This window comes from Procambarus clarkii, chromosome 65 (genome assembly GCF_040958095.1).
Source record: "Procambarus clarkii isolate CNS0578487 chromosome 65, FALCON_Pclarkii_2.0, whole genome shotgun sequence".
Classification (NCBI taxonomy): domain Eukaryota; kingdom Metazoa; phylum Arthropoda; class Malacostraca; order Decapoda; family Cambaridae; genus Procambarus; species Procambarus clarkii.
Genome location: NC_091214.1, coordinates 15,814,386 through 15,830,862, shown reverse-complemented (window position 1 = coordinate 15,830,862; position 16,477 = coordinate 15,814,386). Strand labels below are relative to the sequence as shown.

Sequence of the window (16,477 nt, the reverse complement as noted above, 5' to 3'; positions counted from 1 at the left end):
TAGGGAAATAGAAATAGGATAACTATAACTACATGATGGTTGGACCTTCAAAATTTGCAACAGAACATCAGTTAGTAATTTCCACATAAACAGATGATATACAATTTTTTATTAATTTTCTTATGGCAGATAACAGTAACCCGTAACAGTACAGGTTCATTAATTATTGTTCAGTGACAGCAAATCATAGATTGACATTTAGGAATTAAAGGTGATTACATAGTTAATTATGTAGTTCATAGTTTCTCTTTTTAATCTAGTTGAGAGAAGGAGAGTCTTTGATGTAATTAGGGAGGTACTCGTCTAGTTGTGCGTGCGGGGGTTTAGTTTCAGTTCTCAGGTCCTGCCTCTCAACCGTCAATCAACTGGTGTACAGATTCCTGAGCCTATTGGGCTCTATCATATCTACATTTGAAACTGTGTATGAAGTCAGCTTCCACCACATCACTGCCTAATGCATTCCATTTATTAATTACTCTGACACTGAAAAACTTCCCTCTAATCTATTTATGGCTTATTTGGGTACTCAGTTTCAACCTGTTTCTTCAAGGTCATTCCACATTTTGGGACCCGTGATTTGCAGAGCATTTCTGCTTTGGTTTAATTGATCTTGGAATATCAGAAAGATATTTGTTACTAGTGTGGTGCCCACGTGTTTTGTTAAAGCCCTCTAGTAAGTGCTTAAGGTTGGGATTATTATTGAAGTTCAGAGTTTTATATACAGTATTTATATAGAGTACACTTGACAGGATGTGCAGTGACTTAATATTTAACATATTCAAAAATTTAAGTAAGGGAGCTGAATGCTGCCTGGGGCTTGAGTTTGTTAATAGTACAAACCACATAATCAAATTTGCAGATGCACTAAGATTTGTGGTAAAGTAAGAAGCAAAAATAATTTCTGGCCTTCCACAGAAATCTACACACTCCACACTCCACAAATGGTCACATGACTGGTAAATGCTTTTCAGTATTGAAAAATGCAACACCATGCATGTATAGCATAACAATGCACATCACAACTGTTATATAAACAAAATACCATACAGCCAATTGATGAAGAAAATGATTTAGGAGTCGGGATCCACTATTCATTCAAAGTTGTACAAGTGGGAGCTGCTATAAAAAAGACAACTAAATCCTAGGACTAGTCAAATGAACCTTTGACTTCAAGGAAAAGGAAGTGGTTATTCAACTGTACAAGTCTGGTGAGTCCCATCTAGACAACTGTATGCCAAGTATGGAGGTCACACCTTCAAGAGAACATATCTGCTTTGGAGAAAGTACAACAGTGACAAAAATCATCCCAGAACTTAAGTCAGCTCTCATACCATGAATAGTTGTGGGCCACAATACTGTACTAACAAAGCAAACCAGACATGATAGGTCTGATCTCACCGAGACCTTTAAAATATTAAACAAGTTTGAAGATATTAATCCAGACCACTTCTTTGAAAGGTTACATATAGTGCATTAAAGTAGCAACAGGCTCAAGCTCTTCAAGCTACAATGTATGACAGAAAACTGGATATATTTTTTCACCTATAATGTTATAAACCCATGGACTAGCCTACCTGCCAATGCTGTAAATGACAAGATATTACTCCAATTCAAAATCCAACTGGAAAATCCTCATGAGTATTGGGGTGGGGTTTATTACCATGTAGGAGGTCCTTTGACAAGCCTTCAGCTTCCTGTCACCATCTAGGCCACTAGAAAGATAGTGTTGCATATTATGTTGAAATTTATATTGTTGTTTATGTTGCACATTGTCATATTGCTATCAAGTTGAATGTCACCAGGCTACTTTTTTTATTTATTTATTCATTTATATATACTGTACAAGAGTTGTTACATTCTTATACAGCCACTAGCACACACAGTGTTTCGGGCAAGTCCTTAATCCTAATATTCCTCGGAATATGACCCGCCAAATCGTTTAACAACCAGGAACCCATTTAACTGTTATGTTAAACAGAGGCTACAGGTAAGATTGGCGCCCAGTATATCCTCCCCGGCCAGGATATGAACCCAGGAGAAAGCGCTCGTGAAACGTCAAACGAGTGTCTTACCACTACACCACGCGAACTTACATTGGATATCACCACATTATCATGTTGTTTATTATCATGTTATTTAGCACGTTGATTATCAGATTTCTCATTATTTTTTCCATCACATTGATTGTAATCGAGTGCTTCTAATCATAGGGTTAACACCATATTACTCATCTCCATGTTGCTTATCAGCATGTTGCTCATCAGCATGTTGCTTATCAGCATGTTGCTCATCAGCATGTTGCTCATCAGCATGTTGCGTATTAGCATGTTGCTCATCAGCATGTTGCTCATCAGCATGTTGCTTATCAGCATGTTGCTCATCAGCATGTTGCTCATCAGCATGTTGCTTATCAGCATGTTGCTCATCAGCATGTTGCTTATCACCATGTTGCTTATCAGCATGTTGCTTATCAGCATGTTGCTTATCACCATGTTGCTTATCACCATGTTGCTTATCAGCATGTTGCTTATCACCATATTATTCATCACCATGTTGCTTATCACTATATTATTCATCACCATGTTGCTTATCATCATATTATTCAACACCATGTTGCTTATCACCATATTACTCATCACCATGTTGCTTATCACCATATTACTCATCACCTTGTTGCTTATCACCATATTACTCATCACCTTGTTGCTTATCACCATATTACTCATCACCATGTTGCTTATCACCATATTACTCATCACCATGTTGCTTATCACCATATTACTCATCACCATGTTGTTTATCAACATGTTGTATATCATCGCTCTCACTGTTTCAGCTCCTGGGAAACTCTCAAAAGGAATATGAGAAACAAGTGGCGGAATACAGCATCAAGACTCAACAGCGCTATCGAGGAAATCTGGGCAAGTACTCTAGCAGAAACTGTGTACAGTGCTAGACTGGGGGTCTTAGGGTTTGAGAAGCACTGTATAGTGAAGGGATGAAACACTTGGTTCCTGCTTCATTACTAGGTTGTTGTTGTTGTTCTAGATTTAGCCACTCGGAACGGAATGTCCCGTGTGGAACTGGTTATAGTGAGCCCGTAAATGCATTACTAAGGATGAGTGAGGTTTATGAAGTACTGTATTGCAATGTAGTGGTGGCTCAGGCGAAGTGGTAGACAGCTCAGTTGAAGTAGAAGTGGCTAGGGGGAAGTGATTGTGGCTCGGGGGAAGTAGTGGTGGTAGCTCGGGGGGAAGTAGTGGTGGTGGCTCGGGGGGGAGTAGTGGTGGTGGCTCGGGGGGAAGTAGTGGTGGTGGCTCAAGTGAAGTGGTAGACAGCTCAGTTGAAGTAGAAATGGCTAGGGGGAAGTAATTGTAGCTCGGGGAAAGTAGGGGTGGCGGATCAGGGGGAGAAGGGGTGGTGGCTCGGGGGGAAGTAGGGGTGGTGGCTCGAGGGGAAGTAGGGGTGGTGGCTCGAGGGGAAGTAGGGGTGGTGGCTCGGGGGGAAGTAGGGGTGGTGGCTCGGGGGGAAGTAGGGGTGGTGGCTCGGGGGGAAGTAGGGGTGGTGGCTTGGGGGGAAGTAGGGGTGGTGGCTCGGGGGAAGTAGGGGTGGTGGCTCGGGGGGAAGTAGGGGTGGTGGCTCGGGGGGAAGTAGGGGTGGTGGCTTGGGGGAAGTAGGGGTGGTGGCTCGGGGGGAAGTAGGGGTGGTGGCTCGGGAGGAAGTAGAGGTGGTGGCTCGGGGGGAAGTAGGGGTGGTGGCTCGGGGGGAAGTAGGGGTGGTGGCTCGGGGGAAGTAGGGGTGGTGGCTCGGGGAAGTAAAGGTGGTGGCTCGGGGGAAGTAGGGGTGGTGGCTCGGGGAAGTAGGGGTGGTGGCTCGGGGGAAGTAGGGGTGGTGGCTCGGGGAAGTAAAGGTGGTGGCTCGGGGGAAGTAGTGGTGGTGGCTCAGGGGAAGTATTGGTGGTGACTAGGGGAAGTAAAGGTGGTGGCTCAGAAGGAAGTAGTGGTGGTGGCTCAAGGAAGTGGTTGTGGCTCGGGGGAAGTAGTGGTGGTGACTCAGGGGAAGTAGTGGTGGTGGCTCGGGGGGAAGTAAGGGTGGTGGCTTCGGGGGGAAGTAGGGGTGGTGGCTCGGGGGAAGTAGTGGTGGTGGCTCAGGGGGAAGTAGTGGTGGTGGCTCAGGGGGAAGTAGAGGTGGTGGCTCAGGGGGAAGTAGTGGTGGTGGCTCAGGGGGAAGTAGTGGTGGTGGCTCCGGGGAAGTAGTGGTGGTGGCTTCTGGGAAAGTAGGGGTGGTGGCTCGGGGGGAAGTAGGGGTGGTGGCTTGTAGGGAAGTAGGGGTGGTGGCTCTGGGGAAGTAGTGGTGGTGGCTCGGAGGGAAGTAGTGGTGGTGGCTCGGGGGGAAGTAGGGGTGGTAGCTCGGGGGAAGTAGGGGTGGTGGCTTGGGGGAAAGTAGGGGTGGTGGCTCGGAGGGAAGTAGGGGTGGTGGCTCGGGGGCAGTAGGGGTGGTGGCTCAGGGGGAAGTAGTGGTGGTGGCTCGGGGGAAGTAGTGGTGGTGGCTCGGGGAGAAGTAGTGGTGGTGGCTCGGGGGAAGTAGTGGTGGTGGCTCGAGGGAAGTAGTGGTGGTGGCTTGGGAGAAGTAGGGGTGGTGGCTCAGGGGAAGTAGTGGTGGTGGCTCGGAGGGAAGTAGAGGTGGTCGCTCGGAGAAAGTAGGGGTGGGGGCTCGGGGGAAGTAGTGGTGGTGGCTCGGGGGAAGTAGTGGTGGTGGCTCGGGGGAAGTAGTGGTGGTGGCTCGGGGGGGGGGGGGGGGGGGAAGTGGTCATGGGTTGGGGGAAGAGGTGTTGGCTCGGGGAGGTGGTGGTGGCTCGGGGGAAGTGGTGGTGGCTTGGGAGAAGTAGTGGTGGTGGCTTGGGGAAGTGGAGATGGCTTGGGAGAAGTAATAGTGGCGGCTCGGGGGAAGTGGTGCTGGCTTGGGGGAAGTGGTGGTAGCTTGGGGAAGTGGTGGTGGCTTGGGAGAAGTAGTGGTGGTGGCTTGGGGGAAGTGGAGATGGCTTGGGGGAAGTGGTAGTGGCTCATGGAAGTAGTGGTGGTGGCTCAGGGGAAGTAATGGTGGTGGCTCAGGGGAAGTAGTGGTGGTGGCTCAGGGGAAGTAGTGGTGGTTGCTCGGGGAATAGGTTGTGGCTCGGGGGAAGTAGTGGTGGTGGTTCGGGGGAAGTAGTGGTGGTGGCTCAGGGAAAGTGGTGGTGGCTTGGGAGAAGTAGTGGTGGTGGCTTGGGGGAAGTAGTGATGGCTTGGGGGAAGTGGTGGTGGCTCGTGGAAGTGGTGGTGGTGGCTCGGGGGAAGTGGTTGCGGCTCGGGGGAAGAAGTGGTAGTGGCGGCAGCAGTGGCTTGGGGTTAAGTGGTGATGGTGGTGGTGGCAGCTTGGGGTTAAGTAGTAGTGGTGGCTCAGTGTTATGTGGTGGTGGCAGCGGCAGCTCGAAGTTAAGTGGTGATGGTGGCGGCAGTGGCGGCTCAGGGCTTAATGGTGATGGTGGTGGTTGCGACTTGGGGTTAAGTGGTAGTGGTGGTGGTGGCGGCTCGAAGTTAAGTACTGGTGGTGGCTTGGGGAAAGTGGCTGTGACTCGGGGAAAGTAGTGGTGGCATGGTTAGAGTAAGTTCCCAAAATGATATTGGAGAGACTGACCTTGATTAAGCAGACAGCATATTCAGCAGTTATCATTAAGTCTTGTCCATGTTCACAGGTGTGGCAATGAGTCACCAGTGCTGTATATATATCACTTGCATTATAAGTGCATACTTGTGGGTGTGTGATTACCTTTTTTGTGGGTTACTAGATAAAGCTATCTTCCTGTGTACATTATTTTTATTTTCTCCTTAACATTATCTTAACAATACCTCACCCAGCAAAGCATTGTAGTCATCTATAACTCTTAAGAGAAATATGTTCTGACATCTCTACTGCAGCTATTTTATATGCTAACAAAAGTTCAATGTCCACTGGTTCTACCTGTAGCTAGAGAAATTAAATGTTTTTTATCCCTCTTTTTTTTTTTACATATCTTTTGATACATGGTTTGACAAATGTTACATATAATATTTCAGCATTTTCCATCCTTTACAGTAATTGAATGGTAGTCAAAATTCCTCAACATTACATACAAAGCTCAACAATGTTTAACCTTTAACCAGTTAAAAGAGAAACAAACAGGTACCGAGTCACTGAACTGTAGTAAATTTTACTTATACGTTTGTCACTATTCAGTATACAGTAACTATTATACCTGTAGAGCTGTGGTCCAGCACATCCTCCTGTTTAGTAGGTACTTATAGTAATGATGAGGACCATAGTACATATTCAGATGTACAATACAATTAGAAAGTAGAAATCTGTACTATTGAATTTGGACAAACCGGAAAAGGTTTTGTATTTATGTTGCAAAGACAACCTAAACTAACCTCGCCTAATCTTCCTAGGCCTAATACATGCTATCTGAGGCCTAATATAGTACATGTGTGTGCTATGCACACACATGTACGAACCAGAACCTGGCCCCCTCAGAGAGGCATGAGGAGCAATGGCCTATAGAAAACCCCCCCCATGTGGTTGGAAGCATTCTATGTCTGCCATTGAGCAGGTCAGGCACCCAGGAAGGTAAGCATTCCAAAACAAACCCTTATTCTAGTTAAGAAATTGCTACTGAAAGCTGAACTAGTGGACAGAACTCTCCAAACAAAAATGAGCAAACGATCATGACGTCGCCGCACTGCCATCTGTGCAGCTTCCCCCTTCCTGGGAGGGAGAAGGGGGAGCCTCAGACCCCTCGTTCCAGCTACCCAAAACCCCAGTTCTAAAGCTGATGTGATAGACTGAAGTCATGTGCTCTGGCTCCTGATTTGTCTCGAGCTCTGCGCCTAGTGGTGTGGGGACTGTTCCTTGGGGGTGCACGAGCCAGTAGTAATTCTTCAGTAATCGGGCTGCATGCGCCTAGGGCTACCTTCCCTAGGTGCCCGGTAAATACTGCACATGAGGCTTGGAGCAGTCTTCCACAAGTTCCTTCGGTTCTGCCTCTGCTTGGTCGTTTGCTGCTCGGCTTTCAGTCACCCTTTGTGTGCTGGGGTGTTTCTGGCACCCTTGTTCACTTTAGAGTAAGAGAGAGGTTGCACTGGAAGGGGCGCAGGCATCATGCAGCTTCAAATGCAGGTTCCCTCCCTTTCAGCTGCACTGGTTGCAAAGGACTTGTGCGCTCGTGGCCTGCTGACATTGGTCCTTTTGCGGTTTGTCCCATTGACGGAGGGATGGGGGGGGGAGGCTCGCTCTGTTCGCTTACACCTGGTCTCGTGATTCCTGGGCATTTCGGGTCATTTCTGACGACCTGCGATGGTGTTGGATGGCCCTCCTCCTTCGGCAGATTTGGGGCTGGCAGTGAAGGTACTCAGGTACGGTAAAAATGAGGACCTTAAACATAATACAGGGTACAAAACACAATCAAATGTGCCCATAGTAGGAGAACAGCATGTTTGGGAATAATGATTTGGGAATAATGATGTCTGACGACCTAACATTTAGGGAGCATAACCAAGCAAATATTGTGACAGCCAGAAAAATGATAGGATAGGTTACGAGAACTTTCAAATCTAGAGATCCTATCACAATGGTTGTACTCTTCAAGTCACTTGTGTTGTCCCGTCACTTACCCCTTCAGAGCAGGAGAGATTGCTGAAATAGAGGGAATACAGAGAACATATACGTCATGCATAGACACAATATAGCGCCTAAATTATTGGGATCGTCTCAAAGCCCTCCAAATGTACTCACTAGAAAGAAGACGAGAGAGATATCAAATAATATACACCTGGAAGATACTGGAGGGCCAAGTACCAAATCTACACAGTAAAATAACAACGTACTGGAGTGAACGATATGGAAGAAAATGCAGAATAGAACCAGTGAAGAGCAGGGGTGCCATAGGCACAATCAAAGAACACTGTATAAACATCAGAGGTCCACGGTTGTTCAACACCCTTCCAGCGTGCATAAGAAATATTGCCGGAACAACCGTGGACATCTTCAAGAGGAAACTAGATTTATTCCTCCAAGGAGTGTCGGACCAACCGGGCTGTGGTGGGTATGTGGGCCTGTGGGCCGCTCCAAGCAACAACCTAGTGGACCAAACTCTCACAAGTCAAGCCTGGCCTCGGGCTGGGCTTGGGGAGTAGAAGAACTCCCAGAACCCCATCAACCAGGTATCAACCAGGTAAGGCCTCTTCTCCTGTGCTCTGTTGGGTCATCTCAGAGTGGTTACGCTTGGGTGTGGTCGAAACGATGACGTCTCTCAGGTAGGTTTCCCGTCTGTTCCCAGTCCCGAAATGGGACTGTGTGGACCAGTGGTTCATTCTGGACTTGTCCCGTCTGAACCCCTGGGTTCTGTCTCTGTCTCAGGTCCGATTTCTGTTGGAGCCGGGCGCTTGGATGGTGTCCCTTGACCTCCAGGATGCATATTGACATGTCCCGATTCATCTGAGATTCAGGGACTGGCTCGGTTTTGTTGTAGGGCATCTCGATTACCGCTTTCGTTTTCTCCCGTTCGGGTTGAACCTGGCACCTCGCATTTTCACACACCTTACCCGGGTCATGGTGGCCTGTCTGCGTCTCTTAGGGGTTCAGGTTCTGGCCTACCTCGATGACTGACTGGGCTGGGCTCCCAGTTAGTCCGCGTGTCACCTCGCCAGAGATTTGGTTCTTTCCAAACTCGCCGGTTCGGGTTCCTGGTGAACTGGCGGAAGTCCCATTTGGTTCCCTCTCAGGTTCGGACTTTGCTGGGTTTTGTGTGGGATATGGACTGCTTCCTTGTCTCTTCCTCCGGAGTCTCTGCTTCGGCTGCCCTCCTGCCTTTGCTTGTCTCGGGGGAGGGGGGGGGGGCTCCTGGGTCACTCGGTAGTCGCTTGAGGGCTTGTGCGGGAGCCTGAATTTTGCTGTGATGGTCTACCAGGAAGGCTGGCTTCATCAGCTGTTCTGCTTCCTTCGGGGATGTCCCTTCCACCTCTCTCGCGACTGCTGGGTTTGGCCTCTGGGGGCCTTGCGTTGGCTGCTGCACTGCCGGCTTCCTCTTAGAGTTTTTCGGGGTTCAGTGCCTTAGCGCCTATCCGAGCTGTCGCTCAATGTGTTCACAGACGCGTCGTCTCTTGGCTGAGGCTTTGTGACCAGTGCTCACCAGGCCAGCCAGAGATGGTAGGGCCCGTCAGGCCCACAGCACGGTGCGGGAGTTTGCAGCGGTGTGGATATCACTTTGGTGGGTTTAGGTTGCTCGCAGATCGATGATCAGGCTCCATTTGAACTGCTCCCAGGTGGTTCATTGCCTGTTTGAATGGCCAGGGTTTGGCTCTCCTGGCCATTCATGTTCGGAGGATGTCCAACGTCCTAGTAGGTAGCCTATCCCAGTTCATTCCTCTGTCCACGGAATGGACGATTTTGGTCCTGTTTTTTGGCAGGACTGGTCGAGGTGGGGTCACCTGTACCTCTGCTCCCCCGGTTCCACTGTTGCTCCAGGTCCTAGCTCGCTTGAAGACTTGCCAGGAAAGAGTAGTCCTTTTGGTCCAGCCTTGGTTTCAAGCACTGCTTGCTCGGTGTCCGAACCCAGGGGTTTTCCCACGGCTCCATCATCTTTCAGGAGATAACGGACGGTCTGGTCCGTTACAAGGCTGGTTCGATCTTCTCAAGTCTTCACGTCTGGTATTTTTGACTCGGGTCTATCACCATCTGTATGGTGATCATGTGGCTTCGTTGATGGTGTCCTACCTGCGTGCTTTGTCTTGAGGCAGTATGAAGTTTCCTGGTGGTCCTTCCATTTCTTTTTGTCTCTTTGTAGGTATACTTCGCTTTCTTTTCGGGTTGTCTTGTCCTTCCTTTTATAGTTGTTTCAGGACTGTCATCTTAGGCCGAATACTGTTACCCTTGTATCGTGCGGCTCTGGTGGAGCCGCTGCAGCTTGCTTTCGATATTGATGTTACTGCTGCGCCGTTTTGCAAGCTGTCTCGTGCATTGTTTCACCTCTGGCCTGCTCATGCGCCACCTGAGCCTTCCTGGTCCTTGGATCGGGTGCTCTTTTATCTCTCTTCTCCTCGGTTTGTTGTGGCCCCTTCAGTTCTGGATTGTTTCTCCAAGGCTCTTTTCTTATTGGCATTGGCCCGTGGGGGTTGGGTCATGGGAGTTCCATGTTCTCCTCCGGCGCAGGGGTTTCTGCTCTTTTGGTCCTAGCGATAGGTTTGTTCACTTGCAGCCGTCTCCTTCTTTTCTGGTGAAGAATGAGTGCTGCTTTTCGGAGGGGCCCCTTGGGTTGTTGAGGCTTGGTTGGTTATCCTGGGGTGCATCATGTGTTTTGTCCGGTTTCGGCTCTCTGCCGTTATTTGTGTGCCACGGCCTAAGTGACTGGGGACACGCTCTGGGTTGATCCGGTTTCCCTTCTTCCTTAAGGGCCTTTCAAGTCGTCCTCAGGGTTATTTGGCCCAGGCAGCCTGCAGTCTATCCCCGTGCCCACGACGTTCGTAAGTTTATTGTGCTTGCTGCCGTCTTCGATAGCATGTCTTGGGTTGACATTTAGGCGCGGGAGTTTTTGGCAGTCGAACTGGGTCCTGGCTGAGCGTTACATGGTAAATGTTCCTGGGTCTCATCAGGCCTGTGTTGCTTTGGGTCGGCGGTTGCAGCCAGTTCCCGGGTAAGTCCCTCTTATTTTCGTCTTTTGGTAAGTAGCTCTATGGAGCCAAATGGGCTTTCTCCGGAAAACCAGCGTTGAATGTAACGAAACACCATTTTCTGGGTGAGACCCAGAGGCTTCCAGGCAACCCTCCCTGCCTAATGTCAGCATTTTTTTTTTCATGCTTTTGATATCCAGCCTCAGAACTGGGGTTTTTGGTTGCCAGCGCAAGGGGTCTGAGGCTTCCCCTTTCCCCTCCCGGGGAAGTGGGAGCTGCGCAGATAGTGGCACAGGTGATGTGATGCGATGTGGTGATGTCATACTTGTTTGCTCATTTTTGTTTGGATAGTTCTGTCCACTAGTTTGGCTTTCATTTGCAATTTCTTAACCAGAATAGGAGTTTGTTTTGGGATGCTTACCTTTCTGGGTGCCTGACCCGGTCGATGGCAAACATAAATGCTTCCAAACACACTGCTCCTTGTTCCTCTCTGAGGGGCCCAGGTTCTGGCTAGTGGTCCCCGGTAGGCTTTAGAACTCCATTCACACTGACTGATACCAAAGTCTATCATATCCATATCAGTATGGATAAGCTCCGGGGAGCCGTAGGGGGCTCTCCCCAGAAAATGGCGTTTCATTACATTCAATGCTGGTTTTTTCCTTCATTTTGTGGACTCGCTTAGTATGTCAGTGTTTATACTATGGTGCACATAGTTACAAAAACTACTACAGTATCTAAAGAGGAAGATGGATTGTGTGGTCACTAATCCTGTATACTCTAGTGCAATTACCAAATCCTGATGTTACATGTGTCAGTCTCTTAACCCTCAAACCGCTAGGGGCCCAAATGGAATTCACACCCACAAGCGCAACAAAAAAAAAATCCAAAAAATTCTTTCGTCTTATAGAAGTGTTCATTTTTGTTCCCTGATCATGGAAAAAATAACAAAAAAATCGTAGGTGGCATATTTTAGCCGCAATAGGGTAGGGAAGTGTGGCAAAAAAGGGGCGTTGGCAGAGCCTTTGCCAGACGAGGTGTACTCCGCCCGAGCTGTCAGACAGCAGTTGCCACAAATATATTATTACCTAATTATTTCAGTGTCTCTTATTGATTTTTTCTTAGTTTTTTTGCAGTAATATTATTCCATTCAGTGAATTGTGGTATATTTATATAATAAAATGTGTGAACCATCGCTGTACTCAAAATTATGGTGTGCATATTAGTGATTCAATTATGTTCATAAAACAATAAACAAATAGTTTTGCTGTTGTTACACTATATACACGGGTTATATATAAGTATCGGCATGTTTTGTTCACCATAACAAATTACTAAGTTGGTCTTGTGAGTCAAAAAGCAACGAGGAGTGACCGCCAAATACCAGCGAGCCACTCACTGCCACTCCCTCCCTCAACACCACCTCACTCACCCTCATTCTCCTCCCACAATACTGTTTTTGCATTTATTCACTATACACAGACGTTATATATACGTATTTACATGTTTTGTTCACCATAACTGTACATCTAAGCTTGTATGGTGAGTAAAGGCACAAAAACGTAGCGTCTCACACAGTCAGCTGATCAGCGGCCGCCCTCAAGGCCAGACACACTAATATTTCTCCTCCAACAATACTGTTTGTGGTGTTATTACACTATATACACACATTATATATAAGTATCTACCTGTTTTATTCACCATACCTGTACAAATAAGCTGGTATGGTGCCCAAAGACCATAGTGGCCATCAGTAAACAACATGCCAAGTCGTGCAGACGACGCTCCTCCCTCACCAAAATGGCGCCTCCCAACCTACTCCTCTCGCTGTTTTCTCACACTATACACACGTTATATATAAGTATCTACATTTGTGTTCACCATAGCGAACCACTAAGCTGGTATGGTGAGTGCAGTCAATAAAAGGTGGCCACACACAGTCAGAAAACAATGCCACAACCCTCCCTCCACAGCATTACTCCTCCCTCCATGGAGCACAGCGCTAAATATCACCACAATCCTGCTATTATCAGAATCCTGGTCAGTTTTATCACAGTCAGGGGGCTTCAGTAATACTATCACTGCTAAATAATAACAGTATCATATATATTATGGCATATGTAGGCGATGCTGTGGTCACAAGCTGAACAGCGGTGCTGTGAGCTCGTGCTGCGTGTGCCAACCTTGGTGGCTTGCTCAATACTGATGCTCTAACACCCAAGAATGTTGGCTTGGATTTTTTTTCTAGGTGGCATCTGGCAACTATCGGTTGTGGCTGTGCTATAGCTGCCCCTATCCCAGGCGGGGCGTTTAAATTATAGCTCTAGACACGAAATCATATATATATGATGTGCACGGTTTCGGTTTTGTCACTGATATCATATATATATGATTTGTGCGGTTTAACCCTTGCACTGCTCACCTATTTTCGGCAAAAACGTCTTGGTGCAATTGACAAGGACATATTTTTGTTATTTTTACAAATGTTCAGGTAAATTTAATGTCAAAATGTTTCCAATGTCAACTATTTCCATTTCAAAACACAAATAGTAATGAAAACATTAAAAAACATTAAAATATAGCCAAATTAAAAAACAAAAAGCACAACTCTCTGAGCGCCTAAAGGCGCTTTGCGCAGTGCAGTGGTTAAGGGTTAATTAACACTTAATTAACAATGTACAGTTGTATCCAGTGGTGTCCATGATTGTTTGTCTCCTCCTCCTTTCCTCTCACCCTTTTCCTTTCCTTCTCCTACTTTTTCTCTATCCTGCCACCTCTCCTCTCTTTCCCATTTTCTTCCCATTCTTCCTCTCTTTTTCCCACTTGTGGCCTCCAACCTTGAACTTTTCTGGGGGTAGCCCCTTCGGCTCCCTGGAGCTCAGGCTGAATGGATATGTATAACTTTCTGGCATCAGTCAAAGTGCTTGGAGTTCTTGCCTACCGGGGACCATGAGCCAGAACCTGGCCCCCTTAGAGAGGCACGAGGAGCAACTGCAAATAAAGAAAAGAAACCTATAGAAACCCCCGTGTGGTTGGGAGCATTCTATGTCTGCCATCGACTGGGACAAGCACCCAGAAAGGTAGGCACCCCAAAATAAACCCCTATTCTGGTGAAAATATTGCGTCCGAAAGTCGAACAAGTGGACAGAACCTCCTTAGACAAAATTAGCTAACTAGCATGACATCATCACATCGCCCCACCACCATCTGCGCAATCCCACCCTCCCCGGGAGGGGGAAGGGGGAGCCCCAGACCCTCCACGCCAGCGTTCTAACTGGCAGTTAGAACACAGTATTCATCTATAGACATCCACATATGGTGAAACACATGTGAAGAACCTCTCACACACTCACAGCTCCCTGACAAGAGAGAGCAAGCTTAGCTTAGCTTCCAACACCCACACATCGTGTCAGCAAGGTGGACAGCCCGCCTGCTTTCATACCTCTCACTGTATTTCCCCCTTCACCTATGCCTCTCCTTCCTCTTTACTCCCCCCCCCCCCAAAAAAAAAAACCTGGCAGTTCTTAGCTGATGGATGTCTGGTGTAGTCACGTGCCTCTGGCTTCAGAATTCTTTGTCTCAGTCATGTGTCTGGTGGCATGAGCTGTCTCTCCAAGGGGTGTGTGAGCCAGGAGTAATATTCTGAGGTACTCGGGCTGCATGCGCCTACGGCTACCTTCCCTAGGTGCCCAGTAAGTACTGCCCTTAGGGCTTGGGGGCCATCTTCCACAAGTCATCTTGGGGTCTGTCTCCGTGGTGCCTTTTACTGTTCGGTACTTTGCCGCCCTTGGGGTCTGCTGGAGTTTTCTTGCCCCTGGTGTGTCCCTGGGTAGTTGTTGTCACTGGTAGGGGTGCAGGGTACTGTACAACTAGTCTTCTAACATTATAGCAGCCGGCTCTGTTCTGCCCGGGTACGTTGTCCTCTTGCAGGTTTTTTCTTTTGTTTTGTTTTTCTGCCTGGTGGGAGGGTCTCACTTTCTTCCCTTCACTGGTTGGGTTCTGTGTGTTCTTTTGTTTTGGTGGCATCTCCTGCTAGGCCTCCGTGAGTGGACACGTCCCGGGGGTTCAACCTTTAGAGGTTTCTTTGGTAGACTTGGGCGCCGGTTCACAGTACCCGGCCTGGGCTTCCCTTAGCGTGACACCAAGGCTAAGGGCCCTGGGAAACCTCACGGGGGCTACGTGGTTCAATGGATGTGACCCCTGAGTTCCCCCTCGCATCTTGTGAGGTCGAAGGTTGCTCTGTCCCCTTGTCTCAGGGGTGACACTCACCGGTTCTGCCTCCACCATGTTGCCTGTTGGGTCGGGGATTCCTTGACCCGGAGTCGTGTGATGTGTCTGTTCGTACTCCAGTTCACTCAAATTTCTGATACTGTTATATGGGTGCAGGCAGCAGCCTTGTTGCATGCTCGGTTTAGGTTGCTGCTACGCGCTTGGTTCATTGCAGCCCAGGATGCCCAAGACTGCCCCATTTTGGTTGTTGGAGTCCCTTAGGAGGTGGGAGTCACTTTGGCTCTGGTTCTGTCTGCTCCTCCTAGTTCTTCCTCTTGATTGTGCATACTTCCTTTCCCTTGCTTCCGGCTCCGAACTGTTGGCCGTTCACCAGCCAACGGTTCGGAGTCTGCACTTTTTCCTATGGGGTACAAAGCTCCATACTGGGGCCACATCCTCCAGGTTTGGTCTTTTGTATGAGATATCTGAGGTGCTTGCACTGTCTGCAAGTGGGTGTTGCTTCCGTTCCCCCACTCCTGCCCCTACAATTTTTTTTGTTGGGGCTGGTGGGGCTAGGATTGTAGTCCTCGCTACTGCTTTTGTGTTCCTTTCGGGGCCGTTCTTTTTGTTTTTGTGTGGAACACGTCCTGAGTAGTTCTCCTCATATATACCTCGGTGATGTGTGCATCCTTCTTCCCTGCTAGAGCTGTTTAGGACAACAGGAAGAGGCCAACATTTCCCTGTTGGCCTCTTCCTGTTGCCTGGCTGCTGTTCCTTTTGGTTCTTTGCCGGCTATGGTTGGGGGCGCTTCTTTGTTCAGTGTCCGATCCTGGGGTCTTCCCGCGGCTCCACCTCTTTTTGCGGTTTAGTCCAGCCCTGTACCCGGCTGGTTCGTTCTTACCCTCGGGTCTTCAGCTCGGGATTTTTGTCTCGAGTTTTCGCCTCTTGTGTGGGCGCTGGTGGCTACAATCTTGGTCTCCCGCCTGCGTGCTTCATCTCGTCGGCAGTGTGTAGTTCCTGGCTGTCCTTCCGGTTTTTCCTATCACTGCGTAGATGTACTACAGTCTTTGATAGGGTTGTCTTGTCCTTCCTTTCCGGGTTGTTCCGGGACCGTCCATGGGTGCAGAATGCTTTCGCCTCGTTTCGGGCGGCGCTGGCAGCACCGATGCAGCTTGCGTTCGGTGTTGCTGTTCCTTCTGCTCTGTTCCGCTAGCTGTCTGGTTTGTTTTTTCACCTCCGGCCTGCTTATGCGCTTCCGGGGCCGTCCTGGTCTTTGGCCCGGGGGGGTTCTCTTCTTCTCCTCGGTTGTAGTGGCCCCTTCAGTTCTGGTGTGTTTTCTGTTGGTTTGATATTGGTGGTCGGTTGTTCGTTTGCTGCAGTTCCCTTTCTTTTCGGGTGAAGTTTCTGCTGTCTTCTGGAGGGGTCCTTGGGTGGCGGCTTGGTCGGTTGGGCCGGGGGTGCTTCGTGTGTTGTTTCGTTGCAGCTCTTCACTGTTTTCTGCACGTCGTAGCCTCTGGGGCCATGGGCGTGTTTTGGTTTGCCTGGGGTCCCCTTCCTTCCTGTTCTGGGCTCCCAGGTCGTCAGCAGGGTTC

The 16,477-nt window shown here is 48.6% G+C and overlaps 1 protein-coding gene across 2 annotated transcripts in view; it reads left to right on the top strand.

Annotated features, from left to right (window-relative positions):
* Positions 1-2,836: 2,836 nt before the first annotated feature.
* Positions 2,837-16,477, top strand: part of LOC123771096 (protein FAM91A1) — a gene marked incomplete at its 5' end in the record, with an annotated part of 78,638 nt that continues 64,997 nt past the window's right edge. For both annotated transcript variants that reach the window (XM_045763422.2, XM_045763421.2), the window contains 1 exon segment: positions 2,837-2,921. In XM_045763422.2, the coding sequence (XP_045619378.2) occupies positions 2,837-2,921 (85 nt within the window).